Here is a 22,256-nt window from a genome sequence, read left to right as displayed (position 1 = left end):
AAGGCAAAAAAGAAGGAAAAAATAAACATGTTTTCTTTTTGGGCACAGGTGTGACCTTACAACCTCTATTTTTTATTGGAAAATGTATGCGCGTGTCAAAATGGAAATTTTTAATGGTCAGCCGACAGAAAAAAATGAAAAAAGACATTTCATTTATTTTTTACATTGTATTCAATTTTATTTCTCGAAGCGCTAGAAGGTCCCGAGCTGAAGCAAATTACAAGACGTGATCATACCGACAACATCAGCAGCAACTGCAATATGAAGAGCATTCTCTAAATAAAAAATGTGTTGATAAAAAATATAAAAATGAATTAAACAAAAAACCCAAACCAAACCAAACCAAATCAAACCAAACCAAACCATACCATACCATACTATTCAATACTTTGGTTCATCCACCACTTTGTCTCTAGCCAAAGCAGCAGCCGACGACTGAAGCATCAGACTCTCCCTTGTTGGCTTCGCCATCTGCGACCTCCTCACAGTCTGCACGTCATCCGGCAAAGCAACCACAATCGACCGATCCTGACCAAACCTAAAGTTATCAGCAACTACAGTATCCTTATACTGCTTAATCTGATACGCGTCTCCACTCCCACCTTTTCTCAGCGCCTTGTGCAAGTTCCAAGTGATGACAAACGGACCGGTACTTGTAACAATGGTCCTCTCTGACCCTGTGCGTTAGGCGTTTGGTTGAATTTCGCTGGGGTAAAGCAGATTGGCGCGTCCATGTACACGACATGCTCGGGCCTGAGCTGCAGCCGGCGGGGGGAGGGCTTTTGGCTCTGCGGGAATGCCTTTTGGAACCCGGTTACCAACTTGTCCGTGTCAAGTGAATTTGCGGCAGCAGGTGTTGACTTTTTCTTGGAAGCATTGGAGCCAGGGCTGGAGGGGGGGAGCTTGGTGTCGATGAGGAGGAGGTAGGTCCGCATGTGGCCACAACGTATCTACCGTCGGACGTCACGTCGATGCCCAGATAGGCTCGCCCAGGGCTGGCAGTGAGGTCTTTGCACGTACGCACAGGCGGTCAAACAGGCGGATGGCTCCATTGGCGCTAGCAACGGCAATAGCGCCGTCCTCGGTCGTCGCCAGGGCAGTGAAATGGCTCTTTGTCGTATACGACTGCAGCTCTTTCTGCACAATCAAATCACCCTGGTTTCCGCCACCGCCCACGCGCGGATCAATCCGGTACAGCATATTGTGGCTCAGCCCGACCACCGTCTGATTATCAGTCATCTGGCTGTACTTGGAGCTAGGCGCAATGCACAATGTGGGGATATCCTCATGCACCTTCCACTCCTCAACAACCTTGCCGTACTCCAGATCCATCTTGTACAGGCGTGCGGATTGGCAGCGTCACTCAGGATTAGTGCCGAGTCCTGTTGGTGGAGCATGGCTGAGGTGGGCGTGAACCTATTGCCGCGTGTGTCGTCAATCTTGTTAATGGTCGTGTCAAACTTGATCCCGTCCTTGTTCGTGTGCTTGAAGACACCGATGCGGCTGCCGCGGACAACAAAGGAGCGCCCGTGCTTGTATCCCACGGCGAGCGTCGAGTTCTTGGCGTCGCCATCGTTGTCGTGCTCGGCCTCGGACCCACTGTAGTCATCATCCTCAGACCCAGTGCCGTAGGCGGAGCGTTCGTCCTTGGAATCCTCCTCAGAATCCTCAGAATCCTCCTCAAAGTACTCAGACTTTGATTCCGCTCCGTACTGGCCTGTCTTGACACCCTTGGGCACAGGCACTCTCCTATATGATTGGTCGACTTCATCCTCGTCCTGGCCCTCGTCGTCGTCATCGTCATCGTCATCGTCATCGTCATCGTCATCGTCATCGTCATCGCTCCACTGCGCGGGCACAGGCATAGCATCCAGGTCTTCCTCATTGGCATCCAGGACGTAGTCCTGCGAATCCTCCTTCATCTTGCCCCACGGCTCGCGGCTCAACGTCTCGTACGCGGCCTTGGTCATTCCCTGATGCAGGGACTCGTAATGCCTCTCGTCGGCGGCCTTGAACGAAAACGAATAAGAGCCTGTGGAGTCAAAGTAGTTCCAGATCAACGAGCGGTGTTCGTTGTTGAAAACAGCGTTCATATCAGGATCCACCAGCTGCGACACGTAGTTTTTCCTGTTGGAGATGACGTTGATGAAGTACGTGAACTTGGACATCTCGACAACCGACAGGGCTACTTCCTTATCCAGGAGCACGAATTCAGAAGTGTGGGGGTCGAAAAGGAAGAGGCTGCCGATAACGGAAACGGTGATTATGCCCATTGCCAGTGCGGCAGGCTCCTTGGGCTTCCGGAGAGGCGGCTGTTGCTTTACCAGCGTGAGATCAGGCTTGTGATCGGCAACTGCGGCCAGAATGTCAGACTCGTCGATGGTCACGCTGTTCAACAGATTCTCCAGGTCCTCGGCCTCCGCATCATCGACAATCTTCTGAAACTCTGCCTCCTCCCCTTCCTCATACGACCTCTCATGCATACGTTCCCACGCGCACTTGGCAACAGCCAAAGCAAACTTGTCTCTCACCACTTTATCACTATCCGTAGGATACTCTACAATAAACTCAAACCCGCCACCCACAGTGGCACTCAAAGGATCTCTCCATTTGAACCCCAAGTGGCCCTCATACTTGGTATTGATGAATTTGAGTCCGACATCAATGAGGAATGCGCGCTCGTCGTCTAGCTCGTCGTCAGAGTCCTGGGGCTCTTCGCCTTCTTCAATGACTTTTTGCACAACTAGTTGGAATTGATGCGGTATTTTGGTGCGGCGGATGGAGATTTCGGCGTCTTTGTAGAGACAGACTCGGGTTACTTTGCTGCCTGGCGGGTGCAGTTCGTAGAGAACACCGGTGGTGAGCTTTAGGTTTTCGGGTGATGGGTTGCTCTTTGAGAACAGCGAGCGTACGAATTTAATCTTATTCATCATTGCCGAAATAAAAAAATACAAATAAAAAAGTAATTAAAACAAAAGGCGAAAAAGCTACGTGGCCAGTGAAAAAAAACTGCCCATTTTTTTGTGTTGAATAAAATCGTCATCATCGTAAAAAGAAAAAGGGGAGAAAAATGAATGAAATTAGAGGCCAGGTGGACAAGGCGGTGATCTCAGATCAAAATAAACAAGATCAAAGTCGTAAAAAAATTGTAACATCGGTTGACAGGAACCGTTCTTTGTGCTCTGCATTGGAAAACCCCCCCCTATTGGAAAGATAAACAGCACATACAGCAACAACAACAAAATAACTCAGCTCACACACCCCGGTCTGCTGAACCAGGTTTTTCATTTTATTTTTCGTTTTGTTCAACTTTTGAATTTTTATCTTTATTTATTTAGGACATTCTGCATTTACCACTAAAAGAATCCACCTATTGAGAGTTTGGGAAGAGAAAAAAAGGAGGTGTTTTTTTGGGGAGTTGCTTTCTTAGAAACACAGAATTCAAACACAAACATATTTACAAAGAACAATACACAAGGGTATGCGGCTACTATGGCGAGCAGCTCCTCGATGTCTTGACAATCCACTTGCATGGCAGATCAGATCACTCACATCGGAACATGATATAAACAGCAGAGCCAAAACACGATCGACAGGCTCGTCAGCAGCAACATCACAGCAGCAACAGCAACATAAAGATGAACACAGTCCCGAAAACAACAACAGCAGCAGCAGCAGCAGCAGTGATCCCTGGAGCCACCATCTCTCGCACTCCCAAGCAACCGAGATGGTGTCCCAATACGACAAATTACATACCAACTCGCAGCACACGCTATCTCTGGGCAAAGGCATGCCGTCATCAGTGATGCGGCGACTGGACATTATGTTTTTCAGCGATATCCGGCGACGGCGACAGCGGCATGGGCGGCGAGCACGCGTATTGGCAGTTCTTTCCGAGCTGCGACTGCTGATCCAGACCCAGACCGAGGCAGAGGGCGATCGCAGCGGCCGCGTGTTCCGATACCTGGATGAGCTCAACCGGCTATACGTCGACGTGCTACAGGCTGACGCCCGGCCATTGCGGCTACGTGCAGGAAGCAGCGTGACTCTGCAGCAATACAGGGCCGGAGGAGAAGACGGGGACAGCATGACACTGGCTGTTGGCAGCAGCACAAGGCCCCAGGTGGCCGTGCGTATGGCCGAGTATGATCGCGGCCGGGCCGGCGCCCCCGCACTGCTATGCTCGCTGTACGCCAAGCAGGAGTTGCGGCAGCAGCGGCGAGCGGGAGCCAACAGCAGCATTGACACCGTTGATCCCGTAAAGCCCAGCTGGGTCGACTACCTGGTTTCGGACCTGGCACCCGCCGAGGCGCGCGCGCTCTTTACGCTGGTTTCGCGCAGCAAAGTGCCCGATAACACATCGCAGCTGCTGCGCGCAGCGGCCGAAGAAGCGCTGGTGTTTGCGCTCAACCGCCATGGCGCAGCGCTGGAGCCGTTGCAGAGCATGCGCGTGTGCATGTACTTTCTGCGGCGCCAGTGCGGGCACGCACAGGTCCGCCAGCTGCAGCGCGTATGGGAGCTGGCCGGCGACAGCATTGAGGCGCAGCAAGCGGCCGGCAGCAATTCGCTGGGCGACTTGCGGTTCAAGCGGTGGAACAACGTGGCATCGCAGCTGCTTGTCTTTCTCAGCGGCCCTGGCAACGATGTGCCGGGGGCATGGCGGCTGCTGGCGCACTGGCACACGGTGTGGACGCGCGTTATGCGCAGGCTGTGTCCGGTGGCGCGGCGGCCGGATGACGCGCCGGATGGGCTGCGCTTTCCCTACTGGCGCGCCAAGCGGCCCGGCACTATCCGGCTGCATGACCTGACGCTGAGCTCGCCGGCTGTTACCCGGCTCTTGGCCGTGCTGGTGCGCGACAACCATATGGCCTGCGCGCTCGAGCTCCTGGGCATTGCCACGTCCGAGGCCGGCGTGCGACTATGCGTGTCACCGTTCAATGTGCTTCTGCGCGGCATCTCCGACCGCGACGCCTTGCAGCCGGCGCCCAGCGGATCCCGGCGTACGCGCTGCCCAGCCTGGCCTCGCAGCTGCCGCTGCTGGCCAATAGCCGGGCGCTGACCGCCTACGCCCTGCCCTCGGACCCGGCAACGGACCCGGCAGCGGACCGGCCGACCGCGCAGATGCTCTTGCTTTTGCGCGCGATGATGCGTTGGCGCTTGGAGCCCGACGCGTGTACGCTGGGGATTATCGTTCGCTTGTGCTGCCGCGCTGGCGATTTGCGCGCGCTGTGTGCGGCGCTGAGGCTGTTTGCTGCTACCTGGCGCGTGCGGCCGTCGGAGCACTGTTGGCGCATTATTGATGAGGCTGGAATGTATGATGATGCTCGGTTGTATTTTGAAAACAAGGTTGAGCCGCTGCTATTGTCTGCAAAGTCAAGCGCTGTACATTATTGATGAATGCTGTGCATTGATGGATGAATGCTGGTCCACCTCACCTCACCCCGCCTGCCAGCCCAACCCAGCCCAACCCACCCAACCAGTTTTTTGCCAACAATAGAAAAAGCAAATTTTCTGCTCCCATGCCAACATGTGTAAATAGTAAATGCGCCCTATATAGTAGCACAAAGGGGGAGAAAGAGCGCTCAGAAAGAACAGTGCATACATGCTTTTTCGGGCACAAGCCTTTCTTTCTCCTATTTTCTCTTCTCTCAACTCTTTTTCCTGTTTTATTCTCTCAACTGTTTCATTCACTCTCCAAATTCCAACCACCAAAATACACGCTTGAACATGTTTGGGTTCGACGCCCACAAAACACGCAGCGGACAGCCACGCACGCGCCGAAGCCGCCTGATAATCTCATACATCCCCGACTACTTGTTCTCGTGGTAATGGCCATAGTCTGGAGCCTCATGTCCAAAATCGAACCCTTTGAGCGCGACTTTACGCTGACCAACAAAACCATCCAATACCCGCACAAACCCGACTCTGTTCCTTTCTACGCCGCCGTGTAATCTGCTTTGTCGCCCCACTAATAATAATCGTCCTATGGACTGGTCTCCTCAAACGGTCCTTCCACGATATGAACTCTGGGTGCTCGGTCTGTGCATCACTTTGGTCCTCAACATGATGATCACAAATACCGTCAAGAATCTGGCAGGCAGGCACCGCCCGGATTTCATCTCGCGGTGTAATCTGGATACCACCAATGCCCAGACACTGGAGCCCTTCATCGGGCTCCTTACTACAAAGGTGTGCCGGCCGGAGGACCATAAGGTGTTTTTGGACGGCATGCGCAGTTTCCCATCGGGCCACACATCGTTTTCTTTTGCCGGCTTGACGTACCTTTCCCTGTGGCTCGCCGGCCACATGCATATTGGGGATAGGCGTGGCCGCGCTTACAAGTCCTTCATAGTCTTGGCGCCAGAGCTCGTGGCATGCTTATCGGTGTATCGCGCACGAAGGACTACCGCCACCATTGGCAGGATGTCCTGGCCGGTGCTATTCTCGGTTTATTCATGGGCTGGTTCGGCTACCGCGAGTACTACCCGTCTCCATTGAGTGACACGCAGGACCCGTGTGCGCCGTATCCGCCGAGAATCCCCGAAAACGAGTGCGATCATGAGGGTGGACCGGAGTACGGGATGAAGCAGTTTACTAATGTGGCTAGCTCGAATCCCACTGTTTCGGCAGCGGCGGCGATCGCGGCTCAGGCGCCCGGGCGGCGAGGGCTTCGGGATCTATTTACTCGCAGTACTACCAGTCAAACAGCAACCCAACGCGCCGGGCCAGGTGCACATCAACCCCAACGGCATACCCAGCAGAGATTCTCTGACATCGTCGACATACCAGCGGCATAAAGTTTCTTGCTTTTTTTCAAACATTTCTATTAATCATAAAAAAAATTATTTATTAAACTACCGCTTGCTGTTCTTATTGTTCTTCTTGCCATTGGTGTTGATGCTCAGAGGGCCGATGACTCCCGTGACGCGACGCAAGGCAATCAAGTCGGTGACAATATCGTCCTCACCAATACCTTGCATACTGAACGCCTGATTATTCTTCCTCTTATTCTGAGCCCTACCGCCACCCACTCCGCCAGCAGCTCCCCCGGCACCAGCGCCAGCCCCCGCGCTATTACTCGAGCTACTCATAACCAGCCCATCCCAAACCCGCCAAGCATCTGATCAATCCCGCGCTTCCTCAAATTCCTCTTCGACGACGTTCTCGACCCAGCCTCAAACACAAAATCAAAACTAATATCCAACGTATCCTTCTCCTCCCGCAACCGCCTCCTACGCTCATCAATATCCGCCGCAACCTTGTCGTAGATACTCTGCTTTTCCGCCGCATATACCCTCTCTGCCGCATCCCTCTCCTGTTTATACGCACGCTCGTACAAGTCCACTAGGTACCTGTGGCTTTGCTCGGCAGCCGCCAATGTGCGATCGCGCTCAGCAGCTAGGCGGCTGAGACCCTCGAGGAAAGCCGGGTAGGTGCCACGAAGAATCTGAGAAAGTTCGTTTTGGATCTCTTCGGCCTTTACCTGGTATTGACGCTCTTCTGATTCGAATGCTTCACGGTCAATTTGCTGCAGACGTTCGGATATCTTGGTTCTCAGTGGTTGGGGTGCGCTCTTGGACTGGACTACTACGGATGCTTGCTGCTGTAGGGGTTGTGCAGCTAACGGTGGATTCGCATATGCGTGATGGTGATGTTCTTGTGAGGGATAATTGTTCCAGTCGTAGGCTGAGGAAGCAGGTGGGCGGTGGGTGGCTGTGGCAGTGGTGGCTGGTGGGAGTATCCTGCTGCGTGGTGGTGTTTGTGTTGGTTGTGGTGGTTGTGTTGGTTGTGATGGGATATGTGCGGTGATGGGGCGTTGTTTGGCGCATAGCGTGAGGAGGGTGCCGGAGTAGAGCGGGAAGTGGGAGAGGAGGTGCCGCCATTGTCTCCAACGTGCTTGTGGATTTGTATCCTGGTGGTAGTGGTGCTGCCGCGGTTGGTTGTGGTGCTGGCTGTGGTGGTGCTGCTGCTGCTGGTGCTGGCTGGTGCTGGTCTGGTGCTGATGCTGATGCTGCTGGCGGTGCTGTTGCTGTTTATGGTGGTGTTGGTGTTGGTACTCGTCCATAGGTAATTTTAATAAATGGAAAAGAAAAAAGAAGGAAAAAAGAACCTTTTTATAGTTATACTTGTTGCGTTGCGTTGATAAAGGAAAATTGACAGCAGGAAAAAATAAAGCAAAGCAAAGAAGAGCAAGAAAATAGAAAACACTTGTGCTCTCTTTTTTTACCCCTCCTCACACTTTTCTTTCTGTTGCTTGCCGAGCCTTTTTCTTTTTTTTCGCTCCCTTCTTGCTTTCCCTTTTGAACAATACACAATGTGATTGGCTGCAGAACAATTCTGTACTCAAAAAATGAAATATCCCATTATTTTGGCATCATTTGCTAAATTCCATCCAACTCTGAAAAAAAAACAGCAAAAATTTTATTGGTAAAAAAAGAAAAGCACCATTTTTATTCTAATTATTTTTTCTTCAATTTATATAAAACACACAATAATGGCTCGTCCAGATAGAAGAGAATCCAGCCAGATCCGTGCGCTCAACTGCGTTCTTGGACCACTAAACCGCGTCGACGGATCCGCCCAATTCACCTCCGGCAACACCTCCCTGATCTGCGGCATCTACGGTCCAATTGACGTCAAAGTCTTCGACGAAAAGCTTGACCGCGCCCACCTCGAAGTTAAATTCCGTCCAGACATCAACGTATCCACGACAAAGGATCGGTGGATCGAGTCCGCTATCCGCAACACCTTTGAGCGTAATATCCTCGGCCACCTGCACCCACGCACTCTTGTGCAGATTAATCTGCAGGTTCGGGAGGGGGATGGATCGGTGGATGCGGTGGCGATTAATGCTACAACTATGGCGTTAGTTGATGCTGGTGTGCCCTTGAGGTGTATGGTGGCGGCGGCTACTTGTGCGGTTATGCCCGGTGGTGAGATGGTTGTGGATCCGGTGGCAGAAGAGGTCGAGTTGGCTGTTTCCGTGCATACCATGGCGTTTGCTGAGGGAGCACCCGGAGGTGAACCGGTTTATGTTGATTCAAGAGGAGATTTCTCTATGGAGCAGTACTCCAAATGCCACGATATTTGCGCAATGACTGCTGAACGCATCCTGGCTTTCATGCGCACGGCCATTGAAGGCAAGGTTGCCAAGGAATCTCATATTAGTGCTATTTAAAGAATGAATAATATATATTTAAATGGTGTTAAATTGGATTAGAAATCGACAACTTATCGCCGGCAGCAAATACTCTGGCGCCAGGTGTTGTGCCGGAAGCCATGGATCCTGCGTACCCGCCTGTCGACGTATACGGAATAAACGACGTCACCGCGGACGCAGCATACGTCTCGCTACTGATTCCTTGACCGGAATACGCACCCACCGTGCCAAAGTTTTTCTCCGAGCTACCGCCGCCAGCCACCCTACCTATTCTCCCTCCCTTCTCGTCCCCATTCCCATGGAACCCATTTTGGATATTATGAATAACCATAGCGTACTCATCCGCCGGGTCATCAAAGTACACGTTGCTCAATGTCATGCCTAGAAACACCAAGCCGATTAGGGCGATTTCCAGACCAATTCCGAGCTCAGCTGTCCGCCTAGCTCCTCCCTCCAAAGTCATACAGCCGAGAACTAAGTAGAGAAGACCGCGTCCAAAGAATGAAAAGAGGAAGGATGCATACATGCGGAAAGTTGCCAGGTGCACAGCCTCCATGAGCACGAGGAGAAAGCCAAAGAGGAGACAGGGGATCCCCAGCATTATGTGCCGTAAATCACCGATGGAGCAGGAGAGGCATCCCTGGATAAAGATTAAAATACCCTGGATGCTGTTGACTATGAGCAAGGGAAGGGAAATAAACCGGCTGAAATTAAACGACCGCCGGGCGATTATATACGGAAGTGTCATGTTTTTCTCTCTTATTAAACGCGTGTATCTTGGTGCATCCGACCTAAATGGGTAAAAATAAAAATATAGAGAAAATATTTTGCGAAAGAAAAGAAAAAAGAATGGAATACATAATAACACAAGTCTATGTGTATTAAACTGGGTCTGTATTCATTCATATGATGCAATAACCCGAAAAAAGAAGGGACGAATATTGTCACAAAATAAAACGTTGCTGACACTATTCAATAAAAAAAAGTAAATTTTTTTTAAAATATACTGCAAAAAATAAAAATAATTACATTGTTATTTTTCTGCATGTTCGCACAATGCATCAACATAAAAATTATTTTATTTTAGAAAAAAATTACAGCAGTAGATATCCTAATTTTAAATGGGCGCGTAAACGTTGTTTGCCGCTGCTGTCGGATCGTACGCTTGTGTCGGGTTAGTTAACGGAGCATGGTACTGCTGTCCATCGTCAGTATGTCCCTGCATCGAGTACACATTATGAGATTCATACTGCATATTCAACGGATTCAAATTCTGTTCCTTCTGCTGCTGCTGCTGCTGGTGAGATCTCAGATAGGCATTCTGGGTACTATGTTGCGCATCCAGCGGGTCTTTGTGCTGCTGCTGAAGTGTCGGATATGATCCCTGATCACCATACATTTCGCTCCCAGAATTGCTTCCTGAAACCACATTGCTCACATAGCTCTCGTTCTTTTTAGCAGTAAACGACAAAACAACGTATGCCGCGCCAATGGCTGTAATGATGGCACCGAAAACCCACCCAAGCGCTTTATATCCCAAAGTCAAACACCCTATGAAAACGTAAAATAACCCTCGTCCGCGCCAAGTGAACATGAACTGCACATAGGGTGTTAGCCAGGCCAGCTCTGCCAGCTCAAACATGATGATGAAAGGCCAAATATAATCTCGAATATGCCCAGCATGATACGCATAAAGTTTGCCCAGATGAAAAAGACGATTGCTGATATGATCATTAGGATTGCGACGATTATGTTGGCGATGCGAAAGTAGTAGGGAGGACCGCCTGGTTGGCGCAGTCTTCGGTTAAGATCTTGGAAATACGTGAATGCCATTTTTTAAATTGAAAGAGTATTGTCTATATAAAAAAGTATAAAGGTGTAAAGTTGAGAGCCACAAGAGAAGTAAATGGCGAGCGGCACAGACAATATTAGTTCTGTTTTTCGTTTTTTATCTTAAAGTTTGATGACGTCAAATGTATCTTGTACTCGCACGTAACATGCTGTTTGTTTGTTTGCGACGGATCGTCATCAATTATTATTCATCCGTGAGTAGTGGCAAAATACAATGCAACGATCATAATCATTATACATATCCGCTAATCTCAGATCAAGTGAACTCCGAATTGGATTAAATGGTCAATACAGTAAGTATACTATAACAAAACCCTAGCCCGCCGGGTAACCTTGTATATTGTGTTAAAAGCTTTTGCCAGAGGTAAGAAATTGAATGCGTTCATTTGGCAGAGACTCAGAAGCAGCAGCAGCAGTCGGGCCCAAAGCCAAGGAGAGCACCATCTGCTGCGGCTAATCATCCCCACGGACAGCGCATAGATTGATTTATCTACATATCATGGCGGCTATAGTCATCAGTTGTTTAACACAGACAAAGCTTCGTCAAATGAGCAAGTGGATCTATGAATCTATTTTCTCTAGGCGAAATATGGACGTTTTTTGTCCAGCGCATCAAATTCTAGTTGCTTGCTTATAAGGCATCTTTTTTTGGTACTCGTATTTTTGTTACTGTGTAGTAATTGTATTTTTTTTTTCAAGGGTGTAAATTGTGGAAATGCGCATGAACCAAAATTCCTGTGTCGTCTCAACCAACCTTAAAAGCTTTAGCATTATCAGTGACCTACACGGGTAATTAAATGAATTTTTAAATGATAATATTCTGATTGTGAGTGCAAGAAAATATGTAAATGAATGAAAAATGAAAACTTGGCTATATCGCAAAAATTAAAAAATCTCTTTTTTCTTTTAACAAAAAGTTAGTGATCGGCCTTTGACGGCATCCTTTCAATCTCATTCCTGAGAAAGGCCTTCTCATCCTTGAACTGTTCGTCGGTGTCCTTGTCCTTTTGGAAATTTGAGAGGAAAGCGATCAGCTTGTCCCGGTTATTGACCAGAATCTTGCGGACCTCAGGCGTCTTTGTCGGGTTAGCAACGAAAATCTTGAAAATATGGAATGCCTCGTACTGGATGCTCTTGCTCTTATCTCCTAGGGCCGTCATAATTGTCTGTAGGTTTGCGCTCTCCTTGATAAACGTCATCATAACGTTAAAGTTTTTTTTTTCAAGCAGAATCTCCCCCAGGAGTTTCAGCGACTGCCGGCGGACAACGTAGTTCTCAGACTTGAGCAGCGAGCTGTACTTTGAAAAGAAAATCTCGTAGTTGTTGCACAGGAACGTGACTGGTGGATCCTTGAATTTGTCAGTGCCTCGTGGAAGCTGTTGAACGCGTCGCTAGTGACGTCAAAGTTGCCGCTCTCGACGTAGTCGAAAAAGTTGAGAAACTCTGGCAGATTGAGCGTTGCCTTGATGAGCTCCTTGTGCTTAAAGCACTCGCGCAGCATGTTGCCGCAAAAGATGGCCGAGTCCGGGTTGCTGTAGCCGCAGATGAGGCCAGCCAGGACATTGGGTCGGTTAACCAGGTACTCGACGGTTGGCTCACGCGTGCCGATCTTGCGGCGCAGTAGAATGCCAAAGATAATGCTCACCTCCTTGCGCGTCTCAAACTCGAGCCTGGCCAGATTGGAGATGAGCAGGGGCATGAGCTCAGTGGTGTATATCTCCTGTGCCAGTTGTGCCACTTGCTCCGAGGTCGTGTCCGGCACCTTATTGTCGGCGCCGCCGTCGCGCAGAATCTGAAGCATGCTGGCTACGTTCTTTGAAATCTCATCGTTTGCTTTGGTGCGCTGTTGCTCGCTGTTGATGGAACCGTCTATCCTGGACATTGCGTCGTGGGTAGCCTTGACAAGTTCAATTGGCCTTTTGCTTCGTTTTGAAAAAGAAATTCATAATACTTTTTTCTTTGGAATGAGTAGCTGCTGGCGGTGGCCCTGAAGGAAAGTGCCTAACAGTCAGCCATAAAAAATAATGGAAATAAGAGGAAGTACAAAAAACAGGAACAGAAAGAAAGAGGCAGAGGCAGAGGGTGCGAATTAGTGACCAGTTTGCTGTTGTTTGTTGTTTGTTGTTGTTGTTTGTTGTTCTTTGCACTCAGACTGAAAGAAAATAGGAGTTGCGGAAATCTGGGATGAGACTTCAAAGGCCGCTCAGCTTTTTGTCACTTATTTGTTTGTTAAACATTTGGAAAATACCAAAAATGCGGATAGGGGAGGGCGCGCTGACGCATTAATTTAATTTTTTTGCAGCGCGCGTTTTGGCATGACTCTGCTCGCACTGTATCGTGTTTACAGTTAAAAGAAGGCGTCATCGTACCTGTTTTAAAGAAAAATAAAGTTTCTCAGGGGCAGTAATGTCGTGGACGCAAGGGCCAAAGGGCTTGTGGCGTTGGTGGTATTCGAAGCTGGAGCTGAGGCTAAAGGTTACTGCGGGCAGTGTTGGCTCTGGCAAAAAGAACTGCAATGCTGTGCAAAGTGGAAAAAGAACAAAAGGAGCGCTAGAAAAGCAAAGAGAGTGGGAAAAAATGAGGGAAAAGAACAGCTTGGAAGAAAATGGAAAACCGAGTGTAGGATGAAGAGAGACAGAAAGGACAGCCAAGGCCCTTTGCTGTCTTTTTTTTGGACAGCCAAAAAAAGGAAATAAAGAGGCAAAGCTTCCGTCGTCATCCCTCGAACGAAGCCAGCCAGCTAGAAAATAATAAAGAGAATGATTTGACCTCGTTCAAAATGAATAAATAGCTCAACTCAAGAATCGACTTATTATCCTCCCTCTTTTTTTCTTGTTTTCAGTAATTTATGAATTTTCACTTTTGCATTTCAGGCAGTCCATTCAACACACCCTCCCCAATTTTTTAAAATAAACACCCGCTGTCTGCTGCTTATTGTATAAATACACCATGTCGAGCAACATCACTGACGTTGAGGCCAAGCGTGCCCAGGGCTTGAAGCACAAGGACGCGGGCAACGCTTTTTTCAAGGGGAGCGACTTTACAGGCGGTAAGTGCGGAAAAATACAGATTTATGCTTGCAAATAAAAGTCGAAGCGAGCAAATAATAAAACTAAATCAATTATGCATTTTTAAACACAAAATAGCGCTCCGCGAGTACTACTACGCACTGCTCCATTTGCGGGGGCTCGACTCGAACGTGATGAATCTGTCACGGCCCACCGATCCGAATACCCTCGAGGAGTCCAGAGTGACAAGCCTCGACAAGGATCTCTCCGTAATTAATTCCAACATGGCGGCATGCCACCTGCGCCTGGAGCGGATCCCGCGCGTGATCGAGTGCGCCCAGGCAGCGCTCAAGGCGAACCCGTTCAATACGAAGGCCAAGTTCAGGCTGGCGCAGGGGTACGTGCGCGAAGGGTCGCTGGAGAAGGCGCGCAAGATCCTCGATGAACTCGAGAAGAATGCGCCCACGGACAAGGCGTTTGCCAACGAGCGCAAACACATTGTGGAGATGGAGAAGAAGGCCGACCAGAAGCAGCGCGAGACGCTGGCTGGCATGTTCAACCGCGCAAAGAACTAAACCAGGGGCATTGTGTGCAAAGCTCCCCCCTGTCCCCCTCCCCTTTTCTCACCTTCACTGGCCCTGCGAGTTTCGCTCGCTGCGAGCCTGCGTGATGTCGCTGAGGTTTTGTAAAATGTATCTGTTGAACTCTACTGCAGGCAAATAAAGCACGTTTTGTTAGTTGTTAGCATGGCATGAAATATTGTCAGCGCGAAATAAAAGCATTTTTCTTCCATTGTTTCTGTTTCGTGATCTGTGCGTGATCTGCATTCTGTACCTTGAATCGAAACCTTTGTCGGAATAACGACAAACCCCGGATACCGGCTTGCCGAGCCCCGGAAGGCGTGCCGCCAGTCATTGACTATCATCAGCGGCAGCGAGCACCATCGGTCATAATGCAAGTTGTGCAGTTCAGCTTCGATGCGTTCGACGACCCCAGCGTAGCGCTGCGGATTGACTGAGCTGGCGAAAAAGACCTTGCTGCGATCGAGCTCCAGCCGGGCGCTCTTGGACCGCTGCGCGTCGTCCGGTGACCAGGACGCCTGCCGCAGCCTGTCCAGCAGCGCCGCATGTAAGTCAGGAGCCGCACTCCTGCGAGCGTAGTTCTCTAGGGCTTCGCGTGCTCGCGCCGCCCGTAGCTCCCCGGCGCTGACAGGCGCCGATGCCGCTGCGGCAGCTAGGCTGGGCCCGATGGTTTTTTCGATCTCGGCCAGCGCCTCCGTCGACGTGGGCACGCTGAGCTCTCCGCATAGCGCAACCAGGTCGCGAGTGCGCTGCGCGACCAGCTGCTGATGCTGCTGCTCGTGGTGCTGGTGACGGTGCGGGGCACCGGTGGTGGACTGGTGGATTTTTGAGAATGCAAAGGAGATTGGGTTCTGCGTCGCGTCGCTGCTTTTGCTGAAGAATTCGAGTGGCGTATCGACTGGCCCAGATCGACTATGCTTTTCGCTGGGATCTTTGAGCACCGGGGCGAGCAGGTCCTGCAGTCGCTGCACTGAGGCTTGGTTGATGCGCTTGGCCACTGGGTCGTGGACAAAATAGTCCGGATGCACCTTGAGCAGAACACCGTGCACTAGTGGTTTGACTAGCGTGCGCAGTTTCGCCGTGTCCATTGTTAGTATTATTCTTTTTTGTCGGCTAATATGAAAAGTATTGAGAGAGCTGAAAGAACTGAAAGAAGTGCATCCTTTTAAAATTAATTTTATCTTGCAACGCTGAGAAAAAAATCGCCAGGCATTGGAGTTTTCAATACGATCTTATGGCTTTGCAAGTCGCTTGCTTTTTTTTGGGCGCAGTTTTTTCTCTATTTTTGTCCACTCAGCATATTTTCCGAGCTGATTGCGCAACTAACCGAAAAAAACGACTATATGCTTTTTTTCCTTTGAGCATTTCTTCTCGCCCCTTTTCGCCTTTTATTTTATTTTCATTTTGCTGTTTCAATTCCCCTTTTTATCTTTTTTTCTTGTTACGAATTTTCTGTTACCACCTTTTATCACGCACCATTTTCATTTTCATTTTCATACTCTCTCTTTCCTTTTTTTATTTGACACATGCACAACTACAATTCCGCCTACATAGCTCGGTTGGCGCACGGAAAGCGGCGACGCTCTGATGCTGACGAGCTCGAGTATACAATGCCCGAAGAGCCGCTGCGCTTGGACAATGTCAAGCGCCTGCGCAGCTCAGTGTTTGGCCACTGGAAGAGCCAGCCACACGAGCTGACACTGCCACAACAACATGCGCCGACACCACCGAGCACCACAGCTGAGCTATGGCAGCAGCAGCAGCATCAGGCGCAGTATTTACACCAAATGGCGATGGCGCAACGCAGCGTCAATGACCATTCTTACCATCACATGACTGGCGCCAACAATTTAAACGAGCTACCTTACTGTGAACCGCCCATGAATTGCCCGCAACAGCTAGCACAGGGCAATGTTGGGGTTGGACCCACTATTTTGGCCACGCCGACCATATCGCCCGATAGCTTTGGCTGCTGCGACAGCGATGGCGACGATGAAATGGAGGATACGGGAATTGATCCTTCCAGTGAGTACTACCACATCAACACACTACTCAACCAGCTACACCGCGAGCGCACCCTGCGTCGGAATTATCAGTAATCGCTTATGGGTCGGGCTGGGTTGGTCTCCCGACTTGTCTTTTTGAATGTGTTTCTCAAGACATAAAAAAATAAAAACTAGCTTTGTCCCTTCCTCCCCTTTTCCCTCTTCCTATTCCCCTGCAAAGGGTTGCAGCATCAAAAGAGCACACAAGATCGCCGCAGCTTTTTTTCTGCATTTCAGTACACTCTTTCACATTCCCCTATTCTTGCTGTTGCAATTTGCGGGAAATAATAATTTGCTTTTTTTTGCTTTTTTTCGCACGTCCATCAACCCCATCACTATATTTGCATTTGCTTGTTTGTTTTTCTTTTTTTTCCTCTTGTCCAAAAAAAATCATTTTTCATCACTTTTTCATTTGTTTTTTGCTCTTATCTATCTTTTTTTATTTAAACCAACCAGTCAATCAATTTAATTATCTTGCACAGCAACTGTTCATCAACCATCCTCCATTCGCCAAAAAATGAAGCCTGGAGCCGTAAACATTTCCACAAAAGACATTGTCTGGCGCATCATCAACATTATCGTTTCTGTTCTGTGGATAGTCACCGCAGCCTTCCACTTTGTCGATGGCACATTCCAGTCAGTCATGCCTGGATTATTTTTGCTCATCGTCGGCTTTGCATCGATAATGTTTGAGCTTTGGCGTCCTAGAGTTGTTCTTGAAAACTGCTATTTCATGTGGAACTTCATGGGTCGAGGAATATGTAAGCACGCAAAACGGCTTGTTTGTTATTGATAAAGAAAATTGCAAAGCAATAATGCAATATAATATAATCGAAAATCTGCTTTGTTATAAAAAACGCATACCATGGAATATAGAACAAAATGATAAACTAACACACAATTACTCTTTTTCTTATTATTTTTTGTTTTGCGCAATGTCCCACTCATTGTATAAAATACAATATCCATATATATAGTTTTCTTATTGTAAGTATTCGTTTTTTGGTAATTAAACCGGAAACAGCTCTCACACACGTGTGCACGCACACGTATTGTGCATATTAGACACCTGTTTTTTATTTTGCTTTGCATATATATGCAATCGTTTATTCAACTTTTTAATTTTTCGTATTGTCAAATTAATTCCGTATATATTTTTTTCTGCAAGTAGGATTGGATGTGCCGCAATGGGATACAGAACGATTAATTACGTGGTATTTGGCTTTTCGTGGGGGTTGGATTTCTGTATATAGTATTGTGGTTCTCATCGCTTACGCTGTTCCCTGTTAGTAGCACCAACGTGGACTATTCGTAAATTACCGAATGTATGTTTGTTTTTAATGAGAAAGGGAATAAGATGTGGCGGAGGCGATTGTAACTGCGGAGTCATGAAAATATTAGTGTGATTTGTGTGGATTGACTAATCGTTATAGCCTTTCTGTTTTGAAGTCAGTTGTTAATTTATATTACTATTGTGTCGAATTCTGATAATAATTAAAATTGTAAAACATATATCTTAATAATTTGATACGCCAATTTTACATGTGAAATCAAGGCCGTCGTAATGACAAACAAAAAAGTACACACATGCGGGACACAAAACGCCGCTAATGTTAAAATTAACAACAATTCCATTCTCACAAACATTCATATTTGGAAATTATTACAAGCGCAAAAGTTGTTTACATATTTGTCATGAATAAAACCAACCGTCTAAAAAAATGCCAACACATTTTGCGCCTGTTGTGAACCAAACAAATAAATGACAATGACAATGGTAACAATTGGGATAACCATGCATTGGCTGATCAGCATTGCATTCTACAAATGTGCTAAGCCTTTTTATTATGCTTTTCGCACAATAGTTTTTTTTTAAAAAAAATTGTGAGGCTGTTCCCGAGTTTTCCCACTTTTTCTTCCTTATAATGCAATTTTGTGCATTGTCGGCCATTATTTTGTATTCATGCCTCCCACTATCAGGATTATTTGCCATGCGATGAATTGAGAAACAGTTTTTTATGAGTAATTGAACAATGATTTTTCCCGAAGCATGCGGTATTGGCAATTATTTAATGATTGGCGTCATATTGAATGTGTGCAATTTGCCGCCCATTCATTTTTAGGCATATTATTTTTGATGCGCTGTCAGGCGCTAAAACGCAAGAATATGAAATATATAAAACGTAGTCTTGGAACGACCCGGTACTTATTTCTTTATTTTTTGTAACCATTAATATTTCCACGTTTTCCCATTCCTCTTATACTAAAACGACCTGTCTTTTTCCAATACCGGCCCTGGCGGCGGTAATTCCTTTTAGCGCTGGATTCGCTCTCGGGGGGGGGGGGGGGGGGTTCAGAGCTGACCTGACCTTTTCTTTATTAGGCACTTGATGCGTTCAACACTCGGGCTGGTCTCACAATTTTTTTAGCTGGGCTCACAACATTGGGCGGGTCCCACAACATCATCGAGCTGGTCTCACAACTTCTTCGGGCGCTTGATGCGTCCACAATATCTTTGAGCTGGCCTTGCAACACTGGCGGGTCCCGCAATATCATCAAGTTGGCCTCTAACCTTTCTTTGAGCTGGTCTCGTATACTTTTTGAGCCGGTCTCGCAACATGAGCGCTTGATGTGCTCATATCTTTTTAGCTACTTTTATGTATATTTTTTTAATTTTATGCAATTTTAATGTTTTGTTTTTTTATTTTAATTAAAATAAAAAAAATAAAGATATTCAGAACAATTTAGTTTTTTTTACTCGAGGGTCTTGAACTCATACACGGGAGCGTCCTCGGGGAACTTGACGCCAAGCTCGAGCAGCTTAGCAAAGGCCTTTGCGAAATCAGCAAAGAAGACATCCTGATCCCTAGCATAAATCTCAACATACTTGCGGAACTGTGCATCACTCTTGAATGACATATCCGCGGGCAGCATCATGAATTGACCAGATTCCTTATCGACATACTGGTGCGGGCCATTCCACTTCTTCGGCACCCAGTGGTTGTTCAAAAGCTCAGTGTAAAAGAAGTTAGTGAACGAAGTAGGGGAGGCGTTCCAGGGACCTTCGAATCCACTCCTAGACGTATGGCAGCGACCAAGGGCATGGGCACCAACCAGGGCGGCAATCTCTTGATCATTAAAGCCCATACGATAGAAATGTCCCTCATATGGTCGGCGCCCTGAGCGGCATCGGGCAGACGGCCGTCAGGCGTGCATTCGTCCTCCTTCTTTTCCACACGGCCGGGTCTCCAGCGCACCGTGGGGCCGCCCAACTCCTGCACGGCAACGACGCCCGCGAGCGTGTACAGGTCGCCGTAGGAGATATACGGGTACTTCTTCTTCAGCGGCTCCAGGCGAGCGCGCGCAACATCTAGGCCGGCATTGGCACCGTGGCTGGACTCGGGGTGGAACCGGATAGTAGCGCCCTCAGAGCCACCAGTCTTGGTCTTCTTGTCAAAGGTACCCGATGAGTGCCAGGCCAGGCGCACAAAGATCGGGCCGTAGGAACCATCGTCGTAGTTTTCGTCTTCGAGGAGGTCGGCAATATCCTTGTAGACGGCGTTGTAGTCGACCTTCTTCCATGAGTCCTTGGTCGGTGTGATCTCCTTATTGCTGTAGAAGTACCAGCCGACGAGGGTGCCGAGCGCAAGGGCGCCCAGAGCACCGGGGTTGACGCCGGACTTGATTGTGCGCGGAATCTGCTGCTGTTGTTGGCGGTTAGACTGGCTGCGCTGCTGTTGGGTGGTGAGCGTGCGGATGGACGCGGTTGTAGGCTTGGGGGCGCGCAGGCTTGTGCGAGCAAGGCTGCGGGAAACAAGACAAAGCGAGGTAGACATTGGTTACAAGAAACGTTAAAATAAATATGTAGAAGATTTGTGCGATGATGATGAGATGAGAGAGAGAAGAAAGATAAAAGTGCAAGAACTAAATATGTTTGCTGTCTTTTTATAGCGGCGGTTTGAGCGCGGCTTTTTTCATGCGAGATGAGAGATGAAAAGTCGGCCTTTTTTCCCATGGCGTTCACAGAGCCAAATTGTGTACGCGCGTTTGTGTTATTCAGACGCAATCTTGTCATTCACAAGAGAATCTCTGACATCTAATTTGCTTGGCTCGTGTTTTTTCCGTCTTGGAATCGGATTGCGGCAAATATTGAAAAGATCAGAAAGAGTGTGCTATGGTCACGTGAAAAAGCCTCATTGTGTAGAATGCCATAGAAGGGAAGGCACATCACTCTTGGTGTGTTTTTTTATTATCTTGAACCTATTGAGTGCGTGTCAAAAAAGTCAGCACTTACCTTGGATTACTAATTTTTCGGCCCTTTTCCTGACCATATTAGAACGGGTAGTTCCCATTTTTGACTTTGTGCTTTCTTTGCAAAGAAGGCACATGGCAAAAGCAGAAAAAAGGACTGCTTTTTTAAAGTTTTGCACTGCACGATACCTGCAGCGTTTTTTATTGGCCTGTTTTTTCTTAGCACTTCTGCATCGATTACCTGTCAGCTGACAAATATCCGAAATAGCTTCGTTCAATTTTCGAGTTTGTGCAATCATCGCAAAAAAAGGCACAAGTACAATTTTAGCCTGTCAAGTTCAGCATTGATATTTGCGTTTGAATCTTTTTACTAACACCCTGGCGGACACTTCCACCGCCAAGAAATTAGACCCAAGTCTGGATAACTCTCAACCCCACTGCCCCTATAATACTTTTCGTTATAGGCGAATGTATCCAGGTCTCTGCAATAGAGCCTATGATGGACAAGGTGGCGTGGTAGACAATCAGTCTTAATCATCATTAGTTTATATTTTTATTTGTTTTATATTTCACGCAATGAATCTATTTTATTTTTTACGCTTGCGTATTGATATCTCGCTTATCCGCTCTTTAAATTCGTTTTACTATAGTGTCAAGTAGCCATGTTATAGACAAATACCTATTACATAGTGCGCAAAATTAAAATTGAAAATGGTTTAGCTTGCTGATTGGATTTGTTTTATTTAATTTGCTTTAATTTGTTTTTCTCGTTTGTTTGTGAAATCATGGCAAAGGAGTACATTGGAACTTTCTATTTTAATGACTTGCTTTTTATTTTTAAAAAGCGACAAAACAAAATTATTTCCAATGAGCTCAAGGAAAAAATTGTGTATTTAAAAAAACCTTTCTCTACACCTTTTACCATTATTTTCCAGTTTTTCATAACAAATCAAAAGCTTGAAGGCAAAAACTGCTATTGCTAACAAAAAGGGAGTATTAAACGCTCTTTTTAATTGTTTTAATTGTTCCTTTTACTCCCAGTTTACCTTTAATAAAAATGGCTTTTGCCAATAAATAAGTGAATATTTAACATTTGCCTATTATTGGTTATTTTGTTTTATTTACTCTAATTCCCGTTTAATATTTATAAATTATTTTCTATGGATCGATTTTCCCAAATTTACGTTCAATAAATGACAAATAAAAAACCACGAGGCCAGATTATTATTTACTTTCCATCACCTTTCCCCTCCTTCTCTTCCTCTTCCCCCTTTTACTTGGCAAATAAATTAAATTATACTTCAAAAAAACCCTCAGGCATTTTATTTATTTGCAAATACTTCTCCATATTATACTCGTC

General features: G+C 47.5%; 12 protein-coding genes across 12 annotated transcripts; 5 read left to right on the top strand and 7 right to left on the bottom strand.

Moving 5' to 3' along the window:
- Window positions 1-275: 275 nt before the first annotated feature.
- Window positions 276-3,009, bottom strand: BX661DRAFT_177588 (VID27 cytoplasmic protein-domain-containing protein). The gene is given in 5 exon segments (XM_051534675.1): window positions 276-669; window positions 744-902; window positions 947-950; window positions 968-1,255; window positions 1,312-3,009. The coding sequence occupies 5 exon segments, from the start codon at window positions 2,931-2,933 to the stop codon at window positions 382-384; spliced, it is 2,361 nt and encodes a 786-aa protein (XP_051394196.1). The 5' UTR covers window positions 2,934-3,009; the 3' UTR covers window positions 276-381.
- A 2,718-nt stretch (window positions 3,010-5,727) lies between these two features.
- BX661DRAFT_177585 (phosphatidic acid phosphatase type 2/haloperoxidase) lies at window positions 5,728-6,830 on the top strand (the record flags this gene model as incomplete). Its single annotated transcript, XM_051534674.1, is given in 6 exon segments — window positions 5,728-5,825; window positions 5,846-5,945; window positions 6,088-6,369; window positions 6,402-6,690; window positions 6,701-6,776; window positions 6,800-6,830. 6 exon segments carry the CDS (start codon window positions 5,728-5,730, stop codon window positions 6,828-6,830), a joined length of 876 nt encoding a protein of 291 aa, XP_051394195.1.
- A 1,612-nt stretch (window positions 6,831-8,442) lies between these two features.
- BX661DRAFT_177582 (ribosomal protein S5 domain 2-type protein) lies at window positions 8,443-9,203 on the top strand. Its single transcript, XM_051534673.1, has one exon. The coding sequence runs from the start codon at window positions 8,495-8,497 to the stop codon at window positions 9,176-9,178; it is 684 nt and encodes a 227-aa protein (XP_051394194.1). The 5' UTR covers window positions 8,443-8,494; the 3' UTR covers window positions 9,179-9,203.
- Window positions 9,204-10,001, bottom strand: BX661DRAFT_177581 (COPI associated protein-domain-containing protein; the record flags this gene model as incomplete). The annotated part of the gene is made up of 1 exon (XM_051534672.1): window positions 9,204-10,001. The coding sequence occupies exon 1, from the start codon at window positions 9,906-9,908 to the stop codon at window positions 9,207-9,209; it is 702 nt and encodes a 233-aa protein (XP_051394193.1). The 5' UTR covers window positions 9,909-10,001.
- A 218-nt stretch (window positions 10,002-10,219) lies between these two features.
- On the bottom strand, window positions 10,220-11,053 carry BX661DRAFT_177580 (COPI associated protein-domain-containing protein). The gene is made up of 2 exons (XM_051534671.1): window positions 10,849-11,053; window positions 10,220-10,825 (listed from the first exon to the last, which is right to left on the bottom strand). The coding sequence occupies exons 1-2, from the start codon at window positions 10,991-10,993 to the stop codon at window positions 10,278-10,280; spliced, it is 693 nt and encodes a 230-aa protein (XP_051394192.1). The 5' UTR covers window positions 10,994-11,053; the 3' UTR covers window positions 10,220-10,277.
- Window positions 11,054-11,798: 745 nt separating this feature from the next.
- BX661DRAFT_177579 (CRE-MOP-25.2 protein) lies at window positions 11,799-13,375 on the bottom strand. The gene is made up of 2 exons (XM_051534670.1): window positions 12,411-13,375; window positions 11,799-12,360 (listed from the first exon to the last, which is right to left on the bottom strand). Exons 1-2 carry the CDS (start codon window positions 12,891-12,893, stop codon window positions 11,929-11,931), a joined length of 915 nt encoding a protein of 304 aa, XP_051394191.1. The 5' UTR covers window positions 12,894-13,375; the 3' UTR covers window positions 11,799-11,928.
- Window positions 12,411-13,758, bottom strand: BX661DRAFT_222613 (uncharacterized protein; the record flags this gene model as incomplete). The annotated part of the gene is made up of 2 exons (XM_051538862.1): window positions 12,411-13,012; window positions 13,381-13,758. Coding segments are annotated over 2 exons (510 nt in total), but the record flags the coding sequence as incomplete, so codon positions are not given.
- An 11-nt stretch (window positions 13,759-13,769) lies between these two features.
- Window positions 13,770-14,811, top strand: BX661DRAFT_177575 (uncharacterized protein). The gene is made up of 2 exons (XM_051534669.1): window positions 13,770-14,060; window positions 14,158-14,811. Exons 1-2 carry the CDS (start codon window positions 13,961-13,963, stop codon window positions 14,592-14,594), a joined length of 537 nt encoding a protein of 178 aa, XP_051394189.1. The 5' UTR covers window positions 13,770-13,960; the 3' UTR covers window positions 14,595-14,811.
- On the bottom strand, window positions 14,660-15,921 carry BX661DRAFT_65363 (uncharacterized protein). The gene has a single exon (XM_051539373.1). The coding sequence runs from the start codon at window positions 15,686-15,688 to the stop codon at window positions 14,726-14,728; it is 963 nt and encodes a 320-aa protein (XP_051394188.1). The 5' UTR covers window positions 15,689-15,921; the 3' UTR covers window positions 14,660-14,725.
- Window positions 15,922-15,963: 42 nt separating this feature from the next.
- BX661DRAFT_222610 (uncharacterized protein) lies at window positions 15,964-17,028 on the top strand. The gene has a single exon (XM_051538861.1). It carries the CDS (start codon window positions 16,127-16,129, stop codon window positions 16,697-16,699), a length of 573 nt encoding a protein of 190 aa, XP_051394187.1. The 5' UTR covers window positions 15,964-16,126; the 3' UTR covers window positions 16,700-17,028.
- Window positions 17,029-18,129, top strand: BX661DRAFT_177569 (uncharacterized protein). The gene is made up of 2 exons (XM_051534668.1): window positions 17,029-17,406; window positions 17,899-18,129. Exons 1-2 carry the CDS (start codon window positions 17,163-17,165, stop codon window positions 17,958-17,960), a joined length of 306 nt encoding a protein of 101 aa, XP_051394186.1. The 5' UTR covers window positions 17,029-17,162; the 3' UTR covers window positions 17,961-18,129.
- A 1,246-nt stretch (window positions 18,130-19,375) lies between these two features.
- On the bottom strand, window positions 19,376-20,613 carry BX661DRAFT_177564 (heme peroxidase). The gene is made up of 2 exons (XM_051534667.1): window positions 19,795-20,613; window positions 19,376-19,771 (listed from the first exon to the last, which is right to left on the bottom strand). The coding sequence occupies exons 1-2, from the start codon at window positions 20,479-20,481 to the stop codon at window positions 19,400-19,402; spliced, it is 1,059 nt and encodes a 352-aa protein (XP_051394185.1). The 5' UTR covers window positions 20,482-20,613; the 3' UTR covers window positions 19,376-19,399.
- Window positions 20,614-22,256: the final 1,643 nt, after the last annotated feature.

The sequence above is a fragment of the Kickxella alabastrina genome (assembly GCF_025024165.1).
Source record: "Kickxella alabastrina strain RSA 675 chromosome Unknown BX661scaffold_3, whole genome shotgun sequence".
NCBI classification, from domain to species: Eukaryota; Fungi; Kickxellomycota; class Kickxellomycetes; order Kickxellales; family Kickxellaceae; genus Kickxella; species Kickxella alabastrina.
Note: the sequence above shows the minus strand (reverse complement) of the source record. Positions and strands in the feature narration are given on the sequence as shown.